The following is a 23,007-nucleotide window of genomic DNA, read 5'->3' as shown; positions in this document are numbered from 1 at the left end:
TGATTTATCCTCACGTTGAGCATCACAGAAAATAACTTCTTCACTGAGGCAGAAATAGTCCGGGGACTCGGACTCGCAGTTACTTAGTGTCCCCTCCTCTGCCCCCACCTGGCTGACTTTCCCTGGCCCGACTTCGGAGGGGTGACAGTGGTGTGAATTCAGTCAGTATGAGCCTGTCCACGGATAAAATATCCCTTCCCCCTAGAGCCCCCTGATGAGCTCCTGGGGAACTCCAATCTAGGGTCCAACTCAGGCCACCCCTGGACCCTGGGATTTCACACTGAACAGTGCGAGCTCCCAAGGTCTGGACCGCTTGGCTCTCAGGACTGGCTGGCCGGACTGACTCCAGTGGTCAGAACACCTGCGTGCAGGGAACACAGCCAATATTTTATAAAAACTTTAAATGGAGCATAATCTATAAAAATACTGAGTCACTATGCTGTACACCTGAAACTAATATAATATCATAAATCTGCTATAGCCCAATAAAAAAAGAAGGCCTGCCTAACTGTGAATTTATAACCTATATCACTGGAAGAAATTCATGAGAGCGCACGGAGGAGACGCAGTGTGGAAGCAGAAAACACTGAGAGACATCAGAAGGGCCCATAAGACTCAGGTACGAACATGTTAATGAGTCAGGGGCATCCAAGAACAATAATACGTTTTTTGGTTAAAGCGGAGATAAACGTAAGAGATGGGGCCTATTTCTCAAGCCCTCGGGTTTCCATGCTGAGAAGAGGATCGTGCGGGAGTAAAGCTTATCTTTCCTGTCCTATCTTTTCCACAAGAGGAGACACTCAAAGTTGGTCCTGTGGTCAGTGCCTGTTCCCTCAAATAATTCAGGTCCCAACAACAGCAGCGCTGACCCCCTCTAAAGCTTTGCACCACACCCAGGAACATCTCTGCCTGAAGAATGCTAGAGCAACAGAGACCATTATTGTGAAGCAACTGTTTACGAGAAGGGATTGTTTTAAAAGAGGACATAAAGCAGTCTCTGTATGAGTTCAGCTCAACATATTCCCGCCAAGTGTGGGGAAATTTCCAGACACATAAAATACTGCAGAAAGGAAAAATCAAAAATCCAAAAAACAAACTATAGATATTTTACTTGCCAGCAGATGGCAGTAGAGTCTAGTAATTTAAAGAACAGAAGCTTCAGCAAGTCACCTATTTTTTTTTTCCTTTAAGTTTGAAAACTGACCCTCAAGAACCTTCTTTATATCCAGACACAGATGAGCAGAATAAGTCAATTACTAAAAGGCAAAAATCAAGATTTAACAACAACGACAACAAAGTCTTTCTCTATTGGCTGCAGTAAACTCTTGCTCATCAGAGTGTGGTCTCTGGGCAGCAGCACCGGCGCCGCCAGGGAGCTTGTTAGAAAAGCAGGACCTCAGGGCCACCCCCGACTCCCTGAATCAGAATCTGCATTTTAACATGATCCCCAAGGGATTCTTACACACATTAAAGTTTAAGAACGAAAGTCCATGATTCTCAACACGGGCTACACAAGAAAATCACCAAGGAGCTTAGACCAGTTAAGGGGGCCTATCCTCACGGGCTCTCGGTGCGGGTGGGGCAGACATCGCTGTACAAGCTGCCAGGATCATCCTGATACGCAGCGAGGGTTAGGAACCACTTCTAACCTAAGAGATGAGGCTCCTTAAAGATAGTAAGGACGAGCTAAGATGCTATTTTTCAAACAGGAAGATAAACTTCCATCTCAAATAAATTCTCACCCACTGTGCTCCTCACACAAGAGCCAGGTCAGCTCAGGGACCCTGAAATGGCTCCGATGACACTTCCCTCAATGTTACTGGAATCATCCGAGATGCCAGCTAACCGCTGGTGTTCCTGGGCCGCCCCCCAGACCTGCTGCCATCAGATTTTACGGGGTAGAGCATTTCTAACAAGTGTCTCCCGTGGGTTTTCTTTACACAAAAATTTGGAAGTCACTGGACTAGAAGAAGGGAGTAAGAGTCACATACTCAAATAGAATTTAACCGAGTGAACACTAATGTTGGGCTGATATTTCCTGAATGTTCCTGAAACTGCAAATTTCCAGATAAGAATTCTGATGAGCAGGATTTCAAAGGTTCTCATGACTGAGAACATCAAGTAAATACAGAGGTCATGTTACTCGTCTCAGCTTGTCTGTAAGGTAAATAAAAGTGAATGGGCTCCCTTCCCAAAAAAGAACATCACACCATCTAAGGTTTGAGCACAGAATGCTCCAGAAGGAGGAACTCCAGGTGAGAAGGGGTATGTCTCCTCTGCAGTCTCCCCATCCTGGGGGTCACCTGTCTTGTTTCCACTGCCACCCTCTGTTCTGCTCTGCCTCTTTGTCTCAACTATGGCTTATCTGGGTCAGAGAGAAAAAAGAAGAGGGGCAACAGATGGAACAAATGAGACTCGGGAGCGGAGGAATGAGAAATTCCCTTCCTCCAATTCCGTTCTGCCAAATGGGATGGGTGGCTCCCTCCTTTGACCCTGCATTGTCCCGCTGCAGGTACCTCATCACCTGCCACGTTAAGGGCAGGTTACAGCCACACTCAGGAAAGGCTAGCCCTGACACAGGAGTCAGGTCATCCCTGACAGTGACTCTGCCCTGCTCGCCACCATCGGGCACTCAAAGCTGTCCCATCCTAAGACTGAAGAAGGAACTGTAAATACATTAAACAGCTGGAGGTCCATTTGAATGATTCTAATTGGACGTAGTTGTTTGGATTCCTTTGTACCTTTTCCAACATTTCACATCGTGTTTAGACACAATGTTCTTTATATTTATTAGGCTTAGGAAAGAATTGTACGATATAGAGGAGATATATAGAAATTTAAAGCTACATAATACTCATTTTGATTTGGTTAGTCATACTTCGAGAATCCTAGATATTCTGGAGGTAACATCATTAGGGCGATGTGTTCACAAGCCAAAGTGCATAAAGTGACAGCAAACTCACTAAGCCTTCTGTTTCTAATCACTGGCTATTTTAAAACTCTGAACCCTCACTGTGACCTCAAATTCCTCAAACACACTTCAACCTCTTTCCCAAAATAATTCTTCCCTTTCCCAAAAACCTACCAATAACAAGGCCACTTTCCAGATAATCTGTTGGAAGATCTTGATGCTTTACTGGCCCTCTGCATATCCCATTCATCCACCTGCCCATCTATCCATCCATCCATGCATCCAGCCATCAGTCCACATGTCCAGCCATCAGTCCATCTGTCCACCCACCCATTCCATCGGTCTATCCCTCTACCTGATTTATGTCTAAGTAAATAGCCTCCTGACTTACACATGTTCTCCATGTTTCTAATCTTCCATCATGTTACTCCTTTGGTTAAAATATATTTTTCAAAACTAAAATATTTTAAATGGCAAAAAATCTCGAATTTTCATTGTATAAATCCAAATCCTCAGCTAAGTTTTAAGACACTGCTCCATAAATTCATTCTAATCTTTATTCACATTTCTAATCATTTAATCTCCAAGCCCGACTCACCATATTGTGCTCAAAATGAATCCTTTTCATCACAACAGCCCTTCTTCTACACATACTGCTTATTAAACAATCATGTGCCCACCACTCTAAGCTGTGAACTAGAACTCACAGGCTCAGAGGTGCAGTCCCTGGAATTACGGAGCCTGTATCTTCGCAATACAGACGCATATAAAGCATGTATGTCACAAATCACACAATACGGGTGTGTGCTAAAGACTATGGGAGCATAGTGGACAGGGCAATTAATTTTGAGCAATAGCTCAGAAAAGTGCTACTAAGCATTAAAGGATGGACAGGAATTTGACACAATAGAGAGAAGAAAGAGGGCATGACTCCAGCTTTCTCTCCTCCACATAACTGAGTGATGTCCATCTCCAGTTTCAGCCACTTCCATGACACCATTTCCTTATCACTCCCAAGTCACCTCTGAAACGCCACTGCACTTGCGGTCTGATCCACTCAATTTAAAACTCACATAAAGTTGTTGCTTGAATTCTTTTTCCCATTTGCCCCTTTTGTATCATTAACTAACAAGACATCCTTAGGAAATTCACTTAAGCTTCCTTGAGCTGTTCTGTAGTTAGTGAAATAAAAACATTAGACCATCTCTGAAGTCCCTGTCTTTAATAATTTATACAGAGATTGGAACAGGAACAGGCTGTATCTTAACTGAACCAGCCCCTCCTCAAAGGCAGAGATCACCTGCAATTTTCTAAATGCCCTAGTAGAAAAGCTTATAATGATTTAAGAAATGCGTTTTATATAGACTGTCATGATAAAACATATCTGACATCAATTAGCATGTGGTGCTCAGGTGGCCAAAATCATGGAGTCAAACTACATTAGCTGTGCTCTGTTCCATGGTCTCCAATCCTAGTTAGGCTAACGTGAGACCAGACCTAGAGGGTGGGTAAGATTCAGGGCAAACTGAACCTCACTCCTAAGAACCGCCTCTGCAGCTCCTCCTGCAGGGCCAGTCTCAGGACCACCATGATTACAACATGAAGGTCACCATTCAGCAACTCACAAGAGCAGGATGCTGAAGTAGGTTATTTTTCTGCTTACGACACATTTCTTTTCCCTGTTCTCTACAATGTTAATAGAGACTTTTAACACAAATTATGAAGAATTTTGAAGGAAGGAAGGAAAGGAGGGATAATATTTTCTTTAAATTACAAGCTCTCATAAGAGAAGCTTTACTATAATTAATATGTTCTGGAAAATGCCCATTATCTTTATAATAAGAACATTGTCTTGGACTATTGGGCCAACCCAAATTATATGACTCCCCTGCTCACATGGGGTGACTAAAGAGTTTTAAAGTTGTTTAGCATGACACTTCAGGAAATCTTGCCTCAAAATGTAAAATGGGCACTTAACTTAATGGACACAGGAAATATTTTATCATCTAATCTCACATGAAAGTTACAGAAGATCAAAGCTCAAAGAAGAGAACTGATAAAAGTCTCAGAGAGTGAGAAGAGAATTAGATGAGGAGACAAAGACCTGGATTCTAGAGTAATTTTTTTTTTTTTTTTGGTGAGGGGAGGTAATTATGTTTTTTTATTGTATAACTTTAGATATGTTATTACATTTAACTTCTCTAAGTCCATTTCCTTATCTTCAAATGGGGTTGATACTAATCATGCTATCAGATTTGGGCAAAGACCAAACGAAATCTGTGGAAGGTGATACAGTTTTGACAGCCCTGGTGGTGTCTGTGGTTCACGATTATCATGGATAATAAATCACTGTTCTCGCTTTCCTCTCAAGATGCAGAAAAAGTAGTTGAGTCCAAATTACAATAGAAAGAAATAAAGATAAGTTCATTAAAGGCTTCCTGACTCTAGTTGAGTAACCTCAAATATATTCACTAAGAGAGATTGTAGAATGACTTTTCTTGAAACTCTGTCAGGAAAATGTTAGCAGTTAGGTTTCTGAGCACCTCTGGTATAGCCTGGCGTGGACGGGGTGGGACAAATCATGGAACCTCTGGGTTTCGCACTGCCTGCCATGGGTAAGGCTGTCTCCCACTGGACAAACTGGTGGTCTTCCAGTGATTGGGGCCCTAGTGGTGCTGTTTCAACTGGTGCTGGGAATTGTGCTTTCAAGAAAGTGTTGAAGCTCGAGAGGAATGACTCACCTGGTTGCCTCCACTCTTGGGATTCACAAACACAAGCAAGGGCTTCATGAGCGGAGAAGAGATGGGTTTTATCACAAAAGGACGACCTTTGTTTTCCTGCTGAAGCAAGAAAGCAACAATATTGAGATATACACCTGTGACCCGAAAGGCAGGCCCAAAGCAATGAAAGTGAGAAGTTACCAGCAGCCCCCACCCCCTTCCAAAAAAAAAAAAATCAAAAACACCTGCATCTGGTTTCAAAGGACTTACTCTCAATAGCACATCCTACATGGAGCTTAGAGAAAAGTATCTCCAGCTATAATTTGCCCCCAAGAATTAAGCCATGCTTTTGATTTTCTTCTTCATACTCTAAGTGTTCTAGAAACATTCACTTTTATCTTCATCATCTTTGGGATGATACTTCCAGACAAGTGCCAATGCTCTGACTCTGAAGTGGCAAGAGGTTATATGTATACATGACACAGGCAGAATTCCAGTGTGGCTAGAGTGTGGTGAAGGAAGGAGTGGTAGGAGATATGAATCAGAAAAAGAACCTTGGCCAGACCGTGTCAGACGGAGGAAGCTACAGAAAGAGGGATGCACTGTGTTGGACCATAATCCTCAAACACTTACTTCGGCTCCTCTTTTGCTGGCTTTTCTTTTAAAGCTTGTTCTCTTTTTCTTGCGGTTTGAAGCCTTCAGAGAGTTCTGTAGGGAAGGAAGGAAACACCTGAGTTCGGGGGCAGACGGCCCGCGCGCTCTCCCATGCAGAACCATGTAGAGGTGGACGGCGGCACATGCTGGCGACGGCATGCTCTCATGCTTTGACACTTCCAAGCCACTGTTCATGGGTAAGCCACAGACAGAGATCCGTCGCGTGCGTCAGAGGAGCGACCGACTCCCCACCACATGGAGAGGCAGGGAGTGAGAACCCTGGAGGCTCTCATGGACTCACATAACAACACATGTTATACCTGCCAACCCTCCCAGTAAAAATGGAAGAATCCCAAATTCTCTGAGGGGCTCCAGTCTCCCGCCCAACCAGGTCCGTCTCCCGCCCAACCAAGTTCAAGTTCATCTCCTGGTATGGAGATCACCTATGTGGAAATGTAAAAAAGGAGGCCATTTTTCATGTTTTGCTTTTTGTTTTGTTTTGTTTTCTGTTTACTTGGGGGGGGGGGTGACCTGTTCATAAAATGACTCAACCCCACTGGAGCTTTATGATCCAACTCTCCTGTCAGCATTCATGGCTCAGTTTTAAAGTGCAAAGACTCACCTTAAGTTACTTATAACAGTAGAAAGGCAGTCACTCACTGCTCCTCCTTTCTCTGGCTAAAGACCCCTTAGTTTAAAAAGTCTTCCCTCGCCTGGTAACTTTGATTTTTTCTTCTCAGAGAAGTGTGTCCAACTTGTTGAAACAAAGTGACCAAATTTACCTTCCCTGTCTTGATCTTTCTAGGGATTTTATGGACCACACCTTTGTGACTACTTCAGCTAACAATTTACTCTTAATATTTGATACAAATGCTTTGAGAAGAACCTCTCTCAGGGGACAGCCCCAAATCACTGGTTGAAGGCAAGGCAGAACCAGATTTAATTAGTGCAGAACCAATAACTAATCAGATTGCCATCATCACAAAGGTAAATGTTTTACATCATAGATGTTTTACAAAATGTTGAAATTCTGAAATACAAAATTCTTAACTTAAAAATTGATAGAAGTATATACACATGCACTGCTTGAGCAATTAAATGTTTCCAAACAGCTTAAATATCTATTCTTCTACATTTTAGAGTATATTTCCTTAGAGCATTGAAAATAAACCTTAGTCTAGAGTCAGATATTAACACATCCAGATTAGGAAGACTGAAACTACTTAGCTTTTATTTCACTTTCATCTGGACCACGGGAAAGAAAAAATAAAAGAAATTTGTGGCCTGTGCTCACCAAGGATGAAGGAAACTTTCTTGCACCGCCATCTGCCTCAAGGTTTTCTTCCCCCATCAGATTAAAAGTCTCCAGGTTCTCTGAGTCTCACCAGAAAAGGGATCCAGAAGCTCAGGGTGTTCTGGATTCCAGGTTATTTCTCATCGCTCATTCTAGACTATGCTCCTCCAGCAAACAGATCTCCAAGTTTCTGAATTCTTCTTTCAATGAATGTACTATCATGTCCCTCTTTGGGAAACTTCTGCATTCTTCAATTATTTGCTATATTTTGACTGCTTTCTGTTTTATTAAAAGGGGAGAAAAATTACTTGGAACTGTTAAGTGTTTAACTGGCCAAATGATCCAAGAAGAATGCTGTGAACGATGAGACTGGCAGAAGCAGTATCTACCTGATGGCTGTTAATGATGCTCTGAGTGCTGATACCTGGGCCCCAACAAATATTCTTATTTGTTTGGGGGTGAAGCCCAGGCAAAGATACTTTTTAAAAATAAAATTAAATTTTAAAAAATACAAATAAAATAAAATAAAATAACAAAGCTCCCAAGGCAAATTCTAATGTGTAGCCAGGGCTGAGAACATCTATTAGAAGCACAGAGGGCAGAGAGAGGAGACATACATGGTGTGGTAAAGCAGAACATCCAGCTGAGGAATGTGAGCTGTGGAATCAGACAGACCAAGGGTACCTTCTGACTCTCCCTGTTACTAGATCTGTGACCTTGGCCAAGTCAGTTGAACTTTCGAAATAACAGTTTCTTAATTTTAAAATGAAGGTGTTAATACCTACCTCACAGGACAGTTGTGAAGTTTAAACGAGAAAAGGTGTGTGAAGCAGTTAGCTTGGTATCCATCCCATGATAAGCACTTCCATAAATGTTAGTTGCCTCGTCCACAGCTGTGCATCCCCAGCACCTAGCACGAAGGCCTGGCACACAGTATGCACTCAAATTGTTGTTGAAAAAGATAAATCAATATTTTTATAGTTCACAACATTGCCTGAGCCTTTCCTGATTCTGAAAATGACCTTGAGGGAGTGAGTCCTTGTTTCCTCACTTCTTTGTTGTTTTTGTTCCTTTACTGCCTGGAGCAATGCAGGACATTGAGGGCTTGCAGGAACACCCTACAGGCCTTGGTTCTTGACAGGACTCAATAATTAAACCCCAAGAGATAGTCTAATGGATCAAGCTAAGGCTGTTTCCTAAACTTGCCTGATCACAGAAATCACAGCTCTTGAGGTGATTCGATGATCAAATACGTTTGGGAAACAGGTTAGAAAACCACATCAGAATAAGGCTGGGTGTTTGAAAACAGAGCAGGCGAGGAACTCAACTCTAATAGGGAACTGACACACAAAATGGCTTTTTTTTTTTTTTTTTCCAAACACAGATACAAGTGCTTCTGAGCCTCACCAAGCCAAGTGCATCTGAAGCCTTCTTCATCTCACAAAACAGGAGGGGCAAAGATCAAGCACAGTGGTTGACTTACAGAACGTGGACGCTTCTATGTGAGCTCTGAGTGAGTTATGGCCCTACGGATGGTCCAATGGCAAGAGATAAGCAGTGTGGAATTTCACCGCACACCTCCAAATTCCCGACGCTTCCTTCTCTTCCTGTGTAAACATGTATCTCTGTCTCAATATAGAACTTCTTTTAGAAGGCAGCATCATTCAAGGAAGAAAAGAGGGATGTGAAGGCAGATCTGGGTTTTGGCCATGACAAATCACCTAGGCCCATGAATCTACAATATCGCTCACCCCGCCTGGTCGGTATTGTAAGAGTTAAACAAAACCACATGCTTTTCAAGAATGTAAACATTGTACCAAGTCATTATTGTCTAGAATTGTTGGTGATACAGTCAAGAAACCTTTAATACTTGCCCTGTGTCCTAAAACAAAGCACCCCTGTTATCAGGGGCAGCGAACTCAGTGAGACAAAGGGTTCACTTTGCAAGTTCAACACTGTTCAAACAGCGAAATGTTGTGTTCTCCTTTGGATTTTTACATTCTCCTGATTCCAACAGCATTCACCCCTGCACGTTCTGTGCCCGCTCTTTCGTTAAAAATCCCAAGAAAAGAGAAAGGCTTTTTGTTTCCTTGTACCAGGTATTGGAGCAGCTTTACCTTGCCACAAAAATAATCCTATCACCAATCTTTATCATAGTTATGGCTCCTTCCTGGGATGTTAAGAAATCCTGTGGGTGAATTACTCAACTGTGAGTGAAACCTAACTACCTCTTACTACTCTTCAGGGATTTCCTTGGGCGATGGGCTCACAAAGGACCAGTCACAATAACAGATCTAAAGAGAAGATCTCTCACTTCATCATCCCAAATGAAGTCTTCCCCCATCATACACTGGTCAAAACTCTGATGATAGTAAGTGGGAGAGTCATGGACTCTGTCTATTAAAGAGCGTTCTCCCTCTGCCCTGCCCCAGCTGGACCACTGCAGCAAAGGTGGCAGAGAGGACAGCCAAGCAGAAGAAGAAAGAAAACTCATTCAAATATTAAGGACAGGGTCTCAGCTACTCCTCAGGCATATTTGGCCAAATCACAGCAATTATTACTTAACCTCTAGACTTGATCAAAGGAAGTCGCTTGGGCAATTTTGAGAGAGACTGTTGGTCATTGCTATTACATGTCTTGGGGTCCCCAGCATTTTAAGATTATCCAATCTTAAGAAATAAGGGCTGGCATGAAGAAAGCCCACATGAGGCTAGGCAGGAGTTGGCTGTGGCATTTTCATAAGTAGACCATTAGAAAGAATATAAATATCTATCAGTAGGGAGTTGGCTTAAATAAATTGTAAAATATCCATAGTATGGAATATATACAGCAGTTTAAAAGGGAGTCAAATCTATATGTATTAATATAGACTTTTCCCTTAAGATTTTTTTTTAAATTGGGAAAGCCAATATTAAAGCTGTTAAGTGTAGAATGATGTTATTTATTAAAAAACACACACCTCTAGTCTCCCCCTTACAAATCGAACCCCACAGAAACTTCATGTCACCCAGGTCTTGCTCCATCAGCTCCAAGTACTTGCACTAGTATTTAAGTATCTTTTGGGAAACCAGAAATAAAACAAGAAGAAAACCTACGGAATGGGAAAAAATTTTTGCAAGTGAAACCGACAAAGGCTTGATCTCCAGAATATAAAAGCAGCTCATACGACTCAATAAGAAAAAAATAAACAACCCAATCCAAAAATGGGCAGAAGACCTAAACAAGCAATTCTCCAAGGAAGACATACAAATGATCAAAAAGCACATGAAAAAATGCTCAGTATCACTAATTATCAGAGAAATGCAAATCAAAACTACAATGAGGTATCACCTCACACCAGTCAGAATGGCCGTCATTCAAAAATCCACAAATGACAAATGCTGGAGAGGCTGTGGAGAAAGGGGAACCCTCCTACACTGCTGGTGGGAATGCAGTTTGGTGCAGCCACTATGGAAAACAGTGTGGAGATTCCTCAAAAGACTAGGAATAGACTTACCATATGACCCAGGAATCCCACTCCTGGGCTTGTATCCAGAAGGAAATCTACTTCAGGATGACACCTGCACCCCAATGTTCATAGCAGCACTATTTACAATAGCCAAAACATGGAAACAGCCTAAATGTCCATCAACAGGTGACTGGATAAAGAAGATGTGGTATATTTATGCAATGGAATACTACTCAGCCATAAAAACCGACAACATAGTGCCATTTGCAGCAACATGGATGCTCCTGGAGAATGTCATTCTAAGTGAAGTAAGCCAGAAAGAGAAAGAAAAATACCATATGAGATCGCTCGTATGTGGAATCTAAAAAACAAAAACAAAAACAAACAAACAAACAAAAACAAAGCGTAAATAAAGGACAGAAATAGACTCAGACAGAATACAGACTTGTGGTTACCAGGGGGGTGGAGGGTGGGAAGGGATAGACTGGGATTTCAAAATTGTAGAACAGACTACACTGTATAGCACAGGGAAATATACACAAAATGTTATATAACTCACAGAGAAAAAAATGTGACAATGAGTGTGTATATGTCCATGAATAACTGAAAAATTGTGCTGAACACTGGAATTTGACACAACATTGTAAAATGATTATAAATCAATAAAAATGTTAAAAAAAAAAACTTTTGTTTTTTGAGGGGGAGGAGGGCGGTAATTAGGTTTGTTTATTTAATTATTTTCTTAATGGACGTACCAGGGACGTACCTTGTGCACGCTAAGCACACACTCCACCACTTGAGCTATACCCTCCCCATTAAACATCTTTAACTTGTTTATCTGGTCAAAACATTATCCTCTAACATTTTCAGTTCAGAGAAGAAACACAGACTTTAAATCTGTAACTTTAAATATAACTTTGACTTTATATCAACAGAGTCAAGCTTGGTTCCTGAAATTTGGTTTTCTTTTCCTTTTAATTCCTTTCAGTCCTCTACCTTCCATTATTTCTTAACCTCTAGGTCTCTCCAAATAACCTGGTGATGAAATCCAGCAAATCATCCAGGCAGCCCTCATTTCCCCTACCATCACAGTTTCACCCAGCTCTGTTCCCTGCTGGTCCTGAAGTAATCATCCACTCAGAACCAGCCACCTTTTAACAGAGAAGGAAAACGCACAGTTTAATTCCACCTCTGTACAACCCACTTCTCCTGACCATTATACACTCAGCAGATTTCCGTTCCTCTTCTTCTCTGGAGTCATTTGTTTAGACACAAGCATCACAAATAAAGCCAACTTTATTTGATGATCCCTCTTAACTGTTGCTCTCGGTTTGTCCTATCAACGTGCACTGTCCTTCCTCATCCCTCTGCCTAGTGCTCCCCTCCATCGTTCAAGACCAAGCACAAATGACATACTTCCCATTTAGCCTAGGATGCTCTCCAGGACTGAAGCTGTCCAATCCTGCTCCATGTTTCCGTATCTTAGGTGGCTTCCCATTCTCCATCTTAGACATGTAGGCGTCTCACTGACCAGGGCTGATTCAACCACTCTGTCTGGCCCCTTCCTCTCACCACCCTATGTCTATCTCTTCTACAAGACGCACACTGATCAAAAAGGCAAACCTTCCTAGACATCTGAAAGCTACTGCTTTACTAAAGATTTACACATGGCTGAAATCCTCCCCAGAATCCACACTCTGACCAATGGTTTAGATGGTTGTGTCTACCTTCCCCACTGGGGAGTATACCCTTTGTAGACATCAAATGAATATCTGATTCATCTTTGGACCTCTCATGGCATATAATAGCATCTCTAATGTGGTTAATTAAATGTTTCCTTGATTCAATTCAGACTATCTTATCATTTTTAAGCAGTGTCATAGAATACAAAAATACATAGACAATGGGGAATAGATAGATAGATAGATAGATAAAAATTCTAGAAGTTGGAAAAACATTTTATCTGTTGTTCTCCATCTACTTTCCAAACTGTTTTTTTTTTTTTAACCACTTCTCAATGTCCAACAAATTCTGTAATCTTACTGCATCCATACCATCACTAACAGGTTGCCACCCATGCTCCACACTCTACAAACTATAGTTTTTATGGTCATCAATGATCTCGTCCCAAACAAAGACTTTTCTCAATCCTTGTTATTTTTTAATGCCTACAGAATTCAACATTGACAACTGTCCTATTTCTTTCCACTTTTAACAATGAAACTTTATGCCATCATAGTTCACTGTCTTACAGGATTCTCTTCCTCCTTCCTCTTTCTGGGTGTGGATGTTCATCCAGTCTTCATCCATCCTTTTATTAAGTAAATGTATAGGTCCTGACTGTCTCCCATGGGACAGGCACTGTGCTTGTAAACACACAATCCCACTGCAGTGTAAAATGTGACAGCTATAGAGTATTTCAAGGTGCACTTGGAAACAAGAGTAGATGCCAGGCATGGTCCCTACTCTTGTCTCTTTCTACCCTCTCCATTGGAAATCTCATCCTCTTTCACTGTAATACAGATGGTTCAGGGATCAGTAATTTCTGTCCTGACCCCTGGAGGACTGTCCACTGTTTTCAGTCTGTTGTTGGACAGCGTCACCTGATATCCTGTACTCCTACAAGAAGGAAAACAACAGCTGCTAACACCTGAGTGGTTGCAATGAGCCTGGTGCTGTTCTATGTGTTTTATTTGTTTTTTCGCTTAGTCCTCACGAAAACTCCATGAATTAGGTACTAGTATTATTCACCCTTTGCAGATGAGAAACTGAAGAGTTTAAGTTGTTTGAGATTATACAAGTTACTAAATGGCAGATCAAGGTTATAGACCCCAGACTGACTCGCAAGCTAGAGCTCTTAATCACATCTATGTTGCCCCCTAAGCTCATCAGACACCAGCTTTTACATAGAACTTAGTCGACTGACTAAATTACTTGATGGCTTTGGAGCCCAGAGGAGGAGGAGCCACCAAAACTGTTAGACATGTGATTCAGCAAGGCTTGCTGTAGTAAGACAGTCAGGGAGCACAGCATATCATTAAGAGCTTGGTCTCCAGAATCAGAATTCCTGGGTTCAACGCCACCTCAAACTTTAAAACTATATAGCCCTGGGTTATTTATTTGACTTCTCTAGTCCTCACCTTCCTCAGCTTCCTCACAAAGTGGGACGAATAAAATATCTACCTCATAGGGTACAGTGATAATAAAATGAGATACTGAATGTAAAACACTTGAAATATTTCCTAGCCCATATGAAGCATTCAATAAATTTGAGCTCTCTTTCTTTTTATTACAATATCCTGAATCATAGAAGATAATAGAAGTGTGTGATGAAAAAAAATTTGGACTTTAGCATCCAGACTGTGAAGACTCTCCAAAAATCACCACCACCACCCACCCTGCCACCTAACAAAAGCTGCTGAAGTACCAACTCATCATTCTGAAAATTTACAAAGGCAAGCACGCAAACATTTGTTATGTTACTTGCTGGTTATAAGGGAAAAGTCTCTTTACAGAAAAACTGTAGCTAAAAAGGGGAGTAAAAATTGGAAAACCACCCTTTAGCAACCCCTAGTGAAAAAACAGATTTAGGTAACAATCTTTAATGGATAAAAAACACTAGGTGAAAGGCTAATGAACAAGTTTATAACAATGGATTAGGATGATAGCTCCTGAATGCGCTGACTGATCTTAACATCACGAGAGTGAACCACCTGGTATCATGTTCCTTTAAAAGCAACATTATGGAAATATGCACCAGCATCCATGGAGTCCTTCTGCCAGGAAACTAAACCTGAATCTAAATGAGTCTATGTATCTAAATATCTGATTATTATTTTTACAGGAAATATGGGCAATAAGGGAAATAATTCTAAAATACAAAAAGGATGCAATCAGCCATAATAAAAATATGGGAAATTCTACAGGCAAAGTGACTCAATTTATCCTATAAATAAATGGCACAAAAGATAGATTATTATGAATTAAGAGATTTAAGAGAGAAGTCAACAAAAAAGGCAGTTGTAGACTTTAGATCCTAATTTGAAAAAAAAAAAAACTTTAAAAAGATATATTTGAAACAATCAAAATATTTTAAAAACGCCGTCTTGAATTATCTAATGTTGATGAGTGAGGTAATAGTTATCTTTCCAAGAAGCAAAATGAAGCATTTACAGATTTCCACTTTCAGGAAGACAGAGTAAATGGGGTGAGACCACGAGAAAATGGCTGTGGCCATGAAAAGGCAACATGAGGGATGCTTGCGGTGATGGAGCTGGTCTATGTCTTGAGTAACCAGTGTCAATGTCCCGGTTGTGATGTTAGACTGTAACACTGCAAGAAGTTACCAGGAGGGGAAAGGGTGTAAGGGTACGTGGGACCCTTCTGTGTTATTTCTTACAAAGGCATGTGAATCTCAAAACCAAATTTAGTTAAGCAGAAGGAAAATATGGTGTGGCAGGGGACAGATGAAACAATCACAGAGAAGAGTTCACAGTTATAGAAGAATTCATTATTCTCTTTTTCTTCACTTCCTTGAAAATGTCAACAACAAAGTTTTTTTTTTTTAGTTTAGAAAAGTCAAACTTAGAATTTTCCTGAAAAGTGGTATTGCCTTCTTATTTTCCTGTTCTATCTCCAGTCCTCCAAAGCCCCCAAACCACCAGGTCATTCTACACTCTCCTGAGAGTTGTTTCCTTCTAAAGTACAGTTTTACTCCATCACTCCTTTGCTTAAAAGGACAAAGTTCACATGGATCAATAATAACCCCCAGTCAGGCCTGAGCAACTTTGTGCTCATTCCTACACCCCCTACATACACCTTCCTCGGCAGTCACACTAGTCTCCAGTCCCATGACTATCATTTGGGACACAGTTTCCTCGCCTGTGCCCGCTTCCTGCATGCTTTTTCCTTCTCCACTGATCTAAATCCCACCCACCTTTAAAGATGGGAAAAAACCCCACCTCCTTCATGAAACTCTCCCTGATCTTTCCTTAAAATAACTACATGATTCTCCAGAGCCAGGATCATGTATTACATCACAATGCCTAGGAGCCTTCCTGGTACCATCCAGGCTTTTGATGAAAACCTACTGATTTAACTGAACGTTCACCATAAAGCACGTGGAGCGATCACTGAATTTTAGGGGGGAAAACACACACAAAGAAGTAAAACTATTGAAGAGATTTTAAAATATAGCACTAAATTGGAAACCAGTGCACTCGAATCTCTGATGCAGCACTGTAACTGATCACCTTGGACAACTCACTAAGCATCTGTTGGCATTTGGCTCTAAGATGTAAAGTGAAATTACTACATGCTCCATTTTCTAACGTATAGATACTGTACTTGCCTCTGAAAAACATTTCCTAAGGGCTTCTATGGATTGTAACTTGCAAAGATTACTAGTAAATGTTACTCAACAACTGAAGCAAAACTACATAAAACACATGAAAGAAAAAAGTGTCCCTGATCCACCAGTTTTTACGTAAAACTGAGCTAATGAGAATACACTGCATGATGACTTTGGAGATCATATGAAGTCGGACTGCCAGATCTTTTAAAGCTACTGCATTCAAGAAAACTCCTCAAGGTCCCTGCACCCTAGGGGAGGTGTAATCTCCCCATAGCATTAAAAGTCTGCTATCCCCTAACCCGGAGATAACTGTCTAAGATGTATAGTACAAAGGTAGAAAGGGTTCTATCGAAAATGAGGACCTTGTGGAAAACCACCAAGGTTTCCCAGAATATTACAGCAGACGCTCTCCAGGACAGAAAGTACAACGAGGCTCGAATACAGAATGAGATTAGGTATTGAGAGGATAAATTTCTACTTTGCCTTAAGAAAAGAGTGTTGCTCTCTAAGCAGGCCTTGTGTATTTGGGAAGGTCATGACCCACAGTCTGCCGTTCAGGTTGGAAGTGGTGGTAATCTCAACCAAACACTGAAGCCTGCACAGTGTGCCCTCACCGCCACTCCCTGGGGGTGCCCAGGCTGGAAGAGAAGAGAGTAGTGTAAGAATCAGCTGAACCCACCACGGGTCCTCAACTTACTCAGGAGAGCGCCCATCAAAGAGAAGAGCATGGGCACACGAATTCAGGGGAGGAAGCATGCCTGCGGTGGGACTCGGATTTCTTTAGGAAGAGGAGGCTGGTTCCCTGAGAGCCCCCCACGCAGTATAGTGATGGGCTAATAGGATGAACTGGGAAGCTAAGCTTGGGACTGTGGGGTGGAGTGAGCAGAGATTGGAGGAACCCAGAGACTCGTCAGGGGGAGAAAAGCAAGAAGCAACGGTTACTTTTTCTCTGCACTGGCCCAGCAGCACCGGGGTCCCGGCAGTTACCTGAGGTTTCTTCACCTTAATGATCCAGGTGGGTGGGACAATGACAGCCGCGTGAGCCCCCAGGGAGCACGGTTCCTCAATGTGATGCAGCATGAAGCAGGTCACCTTATTGTGAAACTGAAGGGAAAAACAGGCCAATAAACAATTCTGTGCAAAGGGCAAGGCTGCCTCAAGAAGGAATGAGTGCAGGTACACACGCACGTGTACACCCACACACACACACGCGTGCACACTGAGGTCCCACACTCCTCATCACTGCCCAACCAGCGCCAGGAGCTTAAAGACAAGGTTTCAAATTCATTCCGCTTTACAAACAAATACTAACTGATAAAAAGAACTCAAACTAGGACCAATTGATAAAAAGAACTCAATCTTACAGGATAAGGCCAGCTAAAACTTTATAACCTTTTAATAGGATATTTACATAAACAGTGAGAGACTTGGAGAGTTCTGTGAATGCTAACTTCACACGTAATTTTGTTTCACTTGGCTTGTGCTGGTTGCAGACCTGGTTGGTCTGGGATAATGCTGAGAAGGAAATGAAGACAAGCAGGAAGGCAGTGCCACCTGTCGGCCTCTCCTTTTTCCATCCATAGGCGTTTAAGTCCTTCCCAGGTAGCCCTTCCAGGTTAGGGGACCCAGGAAAGAAGATGTCTCTTCTAGAGAGTTGTTGATCCCGGAGGGAACAAAGCGATTGCTCCTGCTGGGTTTGGCTAGGGCTACTTAAAAAATAATGGTCTTATCACACTTGGCAAATCTAAAGTGCTTTTTGTTTTTGAAAGGAAGGAAGTGTAGACTACTGACCATAACAGTACTTGAGTTCCAGGGGCTTAAGGCTTGTTCCAATGGACTGAGTAACCTAAGGCCAGTCACATTTTCAGTCGTCTTGTTTGTGGCTATAAAGTGATAATGATGTGTGGTAACATTTGTTTTCTGAAAACATAAAATCTCCATTACACAATTATGGGCTTTAAAATTTTAATCGCAGTGATTGTTTTAAAAAAATTAACATTAGCTTCTACTTGGATTATACTAAATGTGACCACAGAATTTATCATCTTAACTGAAACAATTTTAAGAATGAAAGGGAGCATTGATAATAATTATGTTGGAACAGCATAAATTATGACTGTCTCAGAAAAATTGGCAAATATAGTCACCCGAATTGTATCAGGGCGATTTTATCTTTAAATATCTTCAAGATCTGACATGATTCAGAGGCAAATTACTAAATCAATTAATTAAGCATGAAATACAAATTAATAAGATAATAAATAATTCCCCTACCACCAGTTACTTGCGCTCTGCAAACAATTTGATATACCATAGAAATGTTATTTGAATTCTTTCTTTAAAAGGTGATTTTTCTTTTGAGTAATTAAATAAACCCCCAAATCAAGGGCCACTGCATTTCTAAAATGGCAGAGCTCTCCAAGACCAGCTATCCCAGTTCTCTCAATTTATAGCTGAGTGACGCGTAATCTGGAGACTACGTGCAAAACTGCATTGGCTTTTTAAGTGGCAAAGTCAGCAATGAATCCATGAAGCCCAGTTCCCAAACCCAGTTTTATTTTCTGCTGCAGAAAGTGCCCCTAGAAGGCATTTGATTGTTTGACATCAAGTATCCTAGAAGGAATGCTCTTTAGTATTAAAATATACCACCACTGTAATCTGTCTTGAAATGTTTTATATTTTCAGCCCTTGAAATATCAACTTCTACAGTGTGGGACACTGGGGAACACAAAGATAGGTGGAATTGACCAAAGCTCAGTCAGGCAGAAGTCGTTTTTGTAGTGATTCAATTGGACTACAGATTAACAAAAATAGAGCACAGGTGTCCACTGTAGAGTGGGGCTGAGCTCCCAAATTAAATGACCCTGGGGCAACCACCTAACCACCACCGCATACCTGCAGGGGCGGGAGCGGATGCAGGCTATCTGAGGCCAGGTTGATGCTATCTTGCAAGTGGCATCTCACCAGATCAGGGAAACAGCAATGTAGACAGTGTTGGGGACCCCTGAACCCTAGAGCTGCTTTTTTCTCTCCAGGTGGATATACTGCCTTGTCGGCATAATTTCATTCAAGGACTAGGACAGCCTTGTATTTGTGAACATGTTCTTGAACAGAAGCACAAAGATGATTTGTGTAACAATTAGCTGAAAAGAGATGGAAATGCCAAGAATAAAAAATGTGCCAGGAGGGTGACGCAGTAAGCACTGAGCTTTCCAGACCAAGGCACCCCTACCTAGTGACAGCAGATCTTCCTGACACGTGGGGACCTAGGGAACTTACGCTAGAGAGGTTATTAGGGTTGAATCTGATGGACCTGCCAAAAATTCAGAAGTTTTTGACCCACAAAAAGGTGAATTCCATGTGCTTCAACTAAATGCGTCTGCTGCTCCTGCCCCACGATCTTGCTTGGCTAGATACAACTGATGGGGGCAGAGGCCTGATGTTTCCCTGTGAACCGTCAACCTAGCTGGAACGCCACAGCCCTTTCTTGTCAGGCTGGCTGTTCAGTTATACAGTGGTTCAAAAGAACAGGGGAACTGAGAGATTAGAGCAGAGGTCCATAGACATTTTCTATAAAAAGACAGGTAGTAAATATTTCAGTCTTATGGGGCCATGCTGTTTCTGTTTCAACTGCTCAGCTCTGCTGTTGTAGCATGAAAAGTAGCCAGGGACAATACAGCAATGGATGGGCATGGCTGTGCTCCAATAAAAGTTTATTTATAAAAACAGGCAGCAGTCAGATTTGGTCTACAGACCATAGTTTGCCAACTGTGAGCTGGAGTACACATTGTCTGGTTAAAGAAAAAAACAGGTCTGTAGGCAAACAGTAACAAAAATGAGCCACCTGGTTGGGACAGAGGTGTTAAAAAATGATACAAGGACAGATAAGATAGGAAAAGTTAATAGGGAAATTACCATTGGATCCTAATGAGTATATATTCAAATGTAAGGAAGAGGGACACTTTAGCGAGCATACAGACAACTCTAATAACACCCAAACCTAAAGGATACAAGACGACTCCTATCCTGACACAGCCCCATTAGGAAAAAAAAGTCACCCACATCAAAAACAGAAGAACCAAGACCTGAATTTCTGTGTTAGAGGGATTATCTGTAGTTGCAACTTCCTACCACAGGAGGAGCTGCCATCAATCAAGTGTAGCTTCAATGTACATAAATGAAGGGGTTAATTTATCTCTACAGTTTCTCCCAGCTCAGTTACGCTTTGGTTCTATAGTTTTACGAGACTGACGCACTGCCTGCTGCACCAAGAGGGCAGATCGATTCTATAGTTTTAATCTGTCTTTCTTCCTTCAAGGATCCTATGAGAGAAACGATACATAAATTAGGATAACATTCCCTGTACAGACAGGAACTCCGGCAAAACCTAAATCTATTTTTGATAAAATGTGCGCCCACTTTGTTTCATTTCATCCCCAGACTTACCGCCTGCTTGCACCAGGAGCAGCTGATGGCCACAATCTCTTTACTGTGGAAGGAGAATTTCTGCTGGAAGCCCTGGGATATTAGAACAAGAGACAGAAAATTAAAACCACTTCCATCACAGCATGCATCTGCCCTTCTGAAGTCCAAAGAGTGAGTAAGGCCAGGTTTAAGGTAACTGGGATGGCGAATGCTACAGTCGGCACTTAGATTCTCCACCTCTACCACGCAAGTTTCCTATCCCCGAATCCTCTGGAGTGTGAAACAGGAGGCACCAGTACCTGCTGTACCACTGACCCCTCTATTGGAGCATCAGCCAGCCACAAAAAGGGTTGCTCTTTTTTCCCCAAATAAATGTGGTTCTGACATGTTTCTACTGTAAGCAAAAGAAAAGCCACTGTTGGTTCTCATGGTTCTTTCCAACAGTGGTCATCCGTCTCAGAGGTCCTATACAACCTTAACATCCGAGAACCTGCAAAGACAGAAACTAAGTATGAGAGAGGCAGGGGACCTAGAAGTGAGCGTCTGGGAGGAGTCCGAGGGTGTAGGAGGAAATTCAGACACTTTCACCATCCCCTTGGGATGTCGGGACTCAAAACAAGCAGCCTTCAATTTCCATTCTTCGCCAGCAAACAGCAATGAGATTAATGGAATGGCAAACACAATCCTCTTAATGAGCAAACAGAATTACTTTTCCATCAAGAAAAGAAGAGGTTCTTTTTGGCTGCTGTGGCCCCTAAATAATTACCAGAGAGAAGGATACAGTAACACTCAGGGAGTGTTTTTAAACTTCCCAAAGCTCCTCCGTGAAATGCCTGTGAAATCTAAGTCCAAACAAACTAATGCAGAGCAATGACCCCAAAAAAACAAAAACAAAAACAAAAAAACCTTCAGACAAGGCTTTTGTAAAGTGATTCAAAGAAAACAGAAAGACAAGATGGGCAGGAAAGCTTTTAAAGCACTGGCTGAATAGGTCTTGCTAATGTGTATAGAGAATTTTAACTTAAAAAAACTGCATGCACACATTATTAAAAGAAGTCTCAATGGCATTTTTGCAGTCCCCGTAACTCCCACCTATCTGCAGCATTTTATACACTATTGAGCATCTTCTCTTCTGGATTCTCTCGCCTCTCTTGGTCTCCTAAAACACATCCCAGCTCTGCTCTTACTCTCCCATCTCCTGCACCTGCACACGAGACCAGGACCAGTTTCGGTCCTCTGTGCTGAGACTGCTCCTCGGACCTTTCTCTTTTTCTCCCAACCTCAAATTGCACTTCAAGAAACATGACCTCTTCTTAACATCAGACTCTCCTAGATTTTGAAAAGTTTCTCCATCAATATCCCTTTCTCAGCAACTTAAGTATGAGTCTCAGCTATCTTTACAAAGGCCTGCCTCCAAGGCTGGCCCTCGGCCGGCATCTGGGAACTTGAATTTCAGGCAGGGTTCCCCAATTCTCAGGACAGTTGAGAGTGGCTCACTGTGCCTGAATTGCTTGTACAAACAAACCCAGTGTACGTTGAACACCTGCTTTCCTTCTGCGAGTCTGGAAGTTGGGTACGTGCTATGCGGAGGGTGCCTGTATAACCAACCCCCAATAAAAATCCCAGGCACTGAGTCTATGATGAGACTGGCAGAGAGTATTTCATATGTTATCACAACTCGTGCTGGAAAAATTAAGCACATCGTCTGCAACTGTGAGATTACAACTGGTTTCCTCCAGATTTTGCCCCGTGTGCCTTTCCTTTGTTGATTTTGCTTTGTAGCCTTTTACTGTAATAAATCACAACTGTGAGTAACATCTACTGTGTTCTATGAGTCTTCCTAATGAATCACTGAAACTGGGGTGGTCTTAAGGACCCGAAACACACTCATCTCCCCACAAACAATGAGGCTTGCAATGCCTCCCCGGTCAACGAGAATATCACTTCCCCAGGAAAGGAGGCACTGCCTGTAAAACACACATGGACTGAATTATTAGGACAGGTGGGCGTCCAGGGGTTCACTGCTGTGTCGACCGGCCTCCACCCACCCAGCCCCCAGCCCCCGAGTTACAGCTGCCTGCCAGAAACCGCTCAGCGACAGGAAGCAAAGTCCAGAGGGCCGAAGGGTTGGGTCAGCAGGTCCCTTCAGAGATGAAACAAACTATTCAACATGAAATAAAATGACACAAATAAGCAGGAATG

The 23,007-nt window shown here is 42.1% G+C and overlaps 1 protein-coding gene across 3 annotated transcripts in view; it reads right to left on the bottom strand.

Moving 5' to 3' along the window:
* Nucleotides 1-23,007, bottom strand: part of DGKI (diacylglycerol kinase iota) — a 396,321-nt gene that overhangs the window by 175,887 nt on the left and 197,427 nt on the right. For 2 of the 3 annotated variants that reach the window (XM_074366970.1, XM_074366971.1), the window contains 4 exons: nucleotides 20,827-20,898; nucleotides 17,368-17,484; nucleotides 6,265-6,339; nucleotides 5,653-5,751 (listed from right to left, as the gene is read on the bottom strand). In XM_074366970.1, the coding sequence (XP_074223071.1) occupies nucleotides 5,653-5,751; nucleotides 6,265-6,339; nucleotides 17,368-17,484; nucleotides 20,827-20,898 (363 nt within the window). The remainder of the gene's footprint in view (nucleotides 1-5,652; nucleotides 5,752-6,264; nucleotides 6,340-17,367; nucleotides 17,485-20,826; nucleotides 20,899-23,007) is intronic. The other variant, XM_074366972.1, reaches the window with a different exon arrangement.

This window comes from Camelus bactrianus, chromosome 7 (assembly GCF_048773025.1).
Source record: "Camelus bactrianus isolate YW-2024 breed Bactrian camel chromosome 7, ASM4877302v1, whole genome shotgun sequence".
In the NCBI taxonomy this organism is placed as follows: Eukaryota; Metazoa; Chordata; class Mammalia; order Artiodactyla; family Camelidae; genus Camelus; species Camelus bactrianus.
The sequence above is the reverse complement of the archived record's forward strand: the minus strand, read 5'-3'. Positions and strand labels throughout refer to the sequence as shown.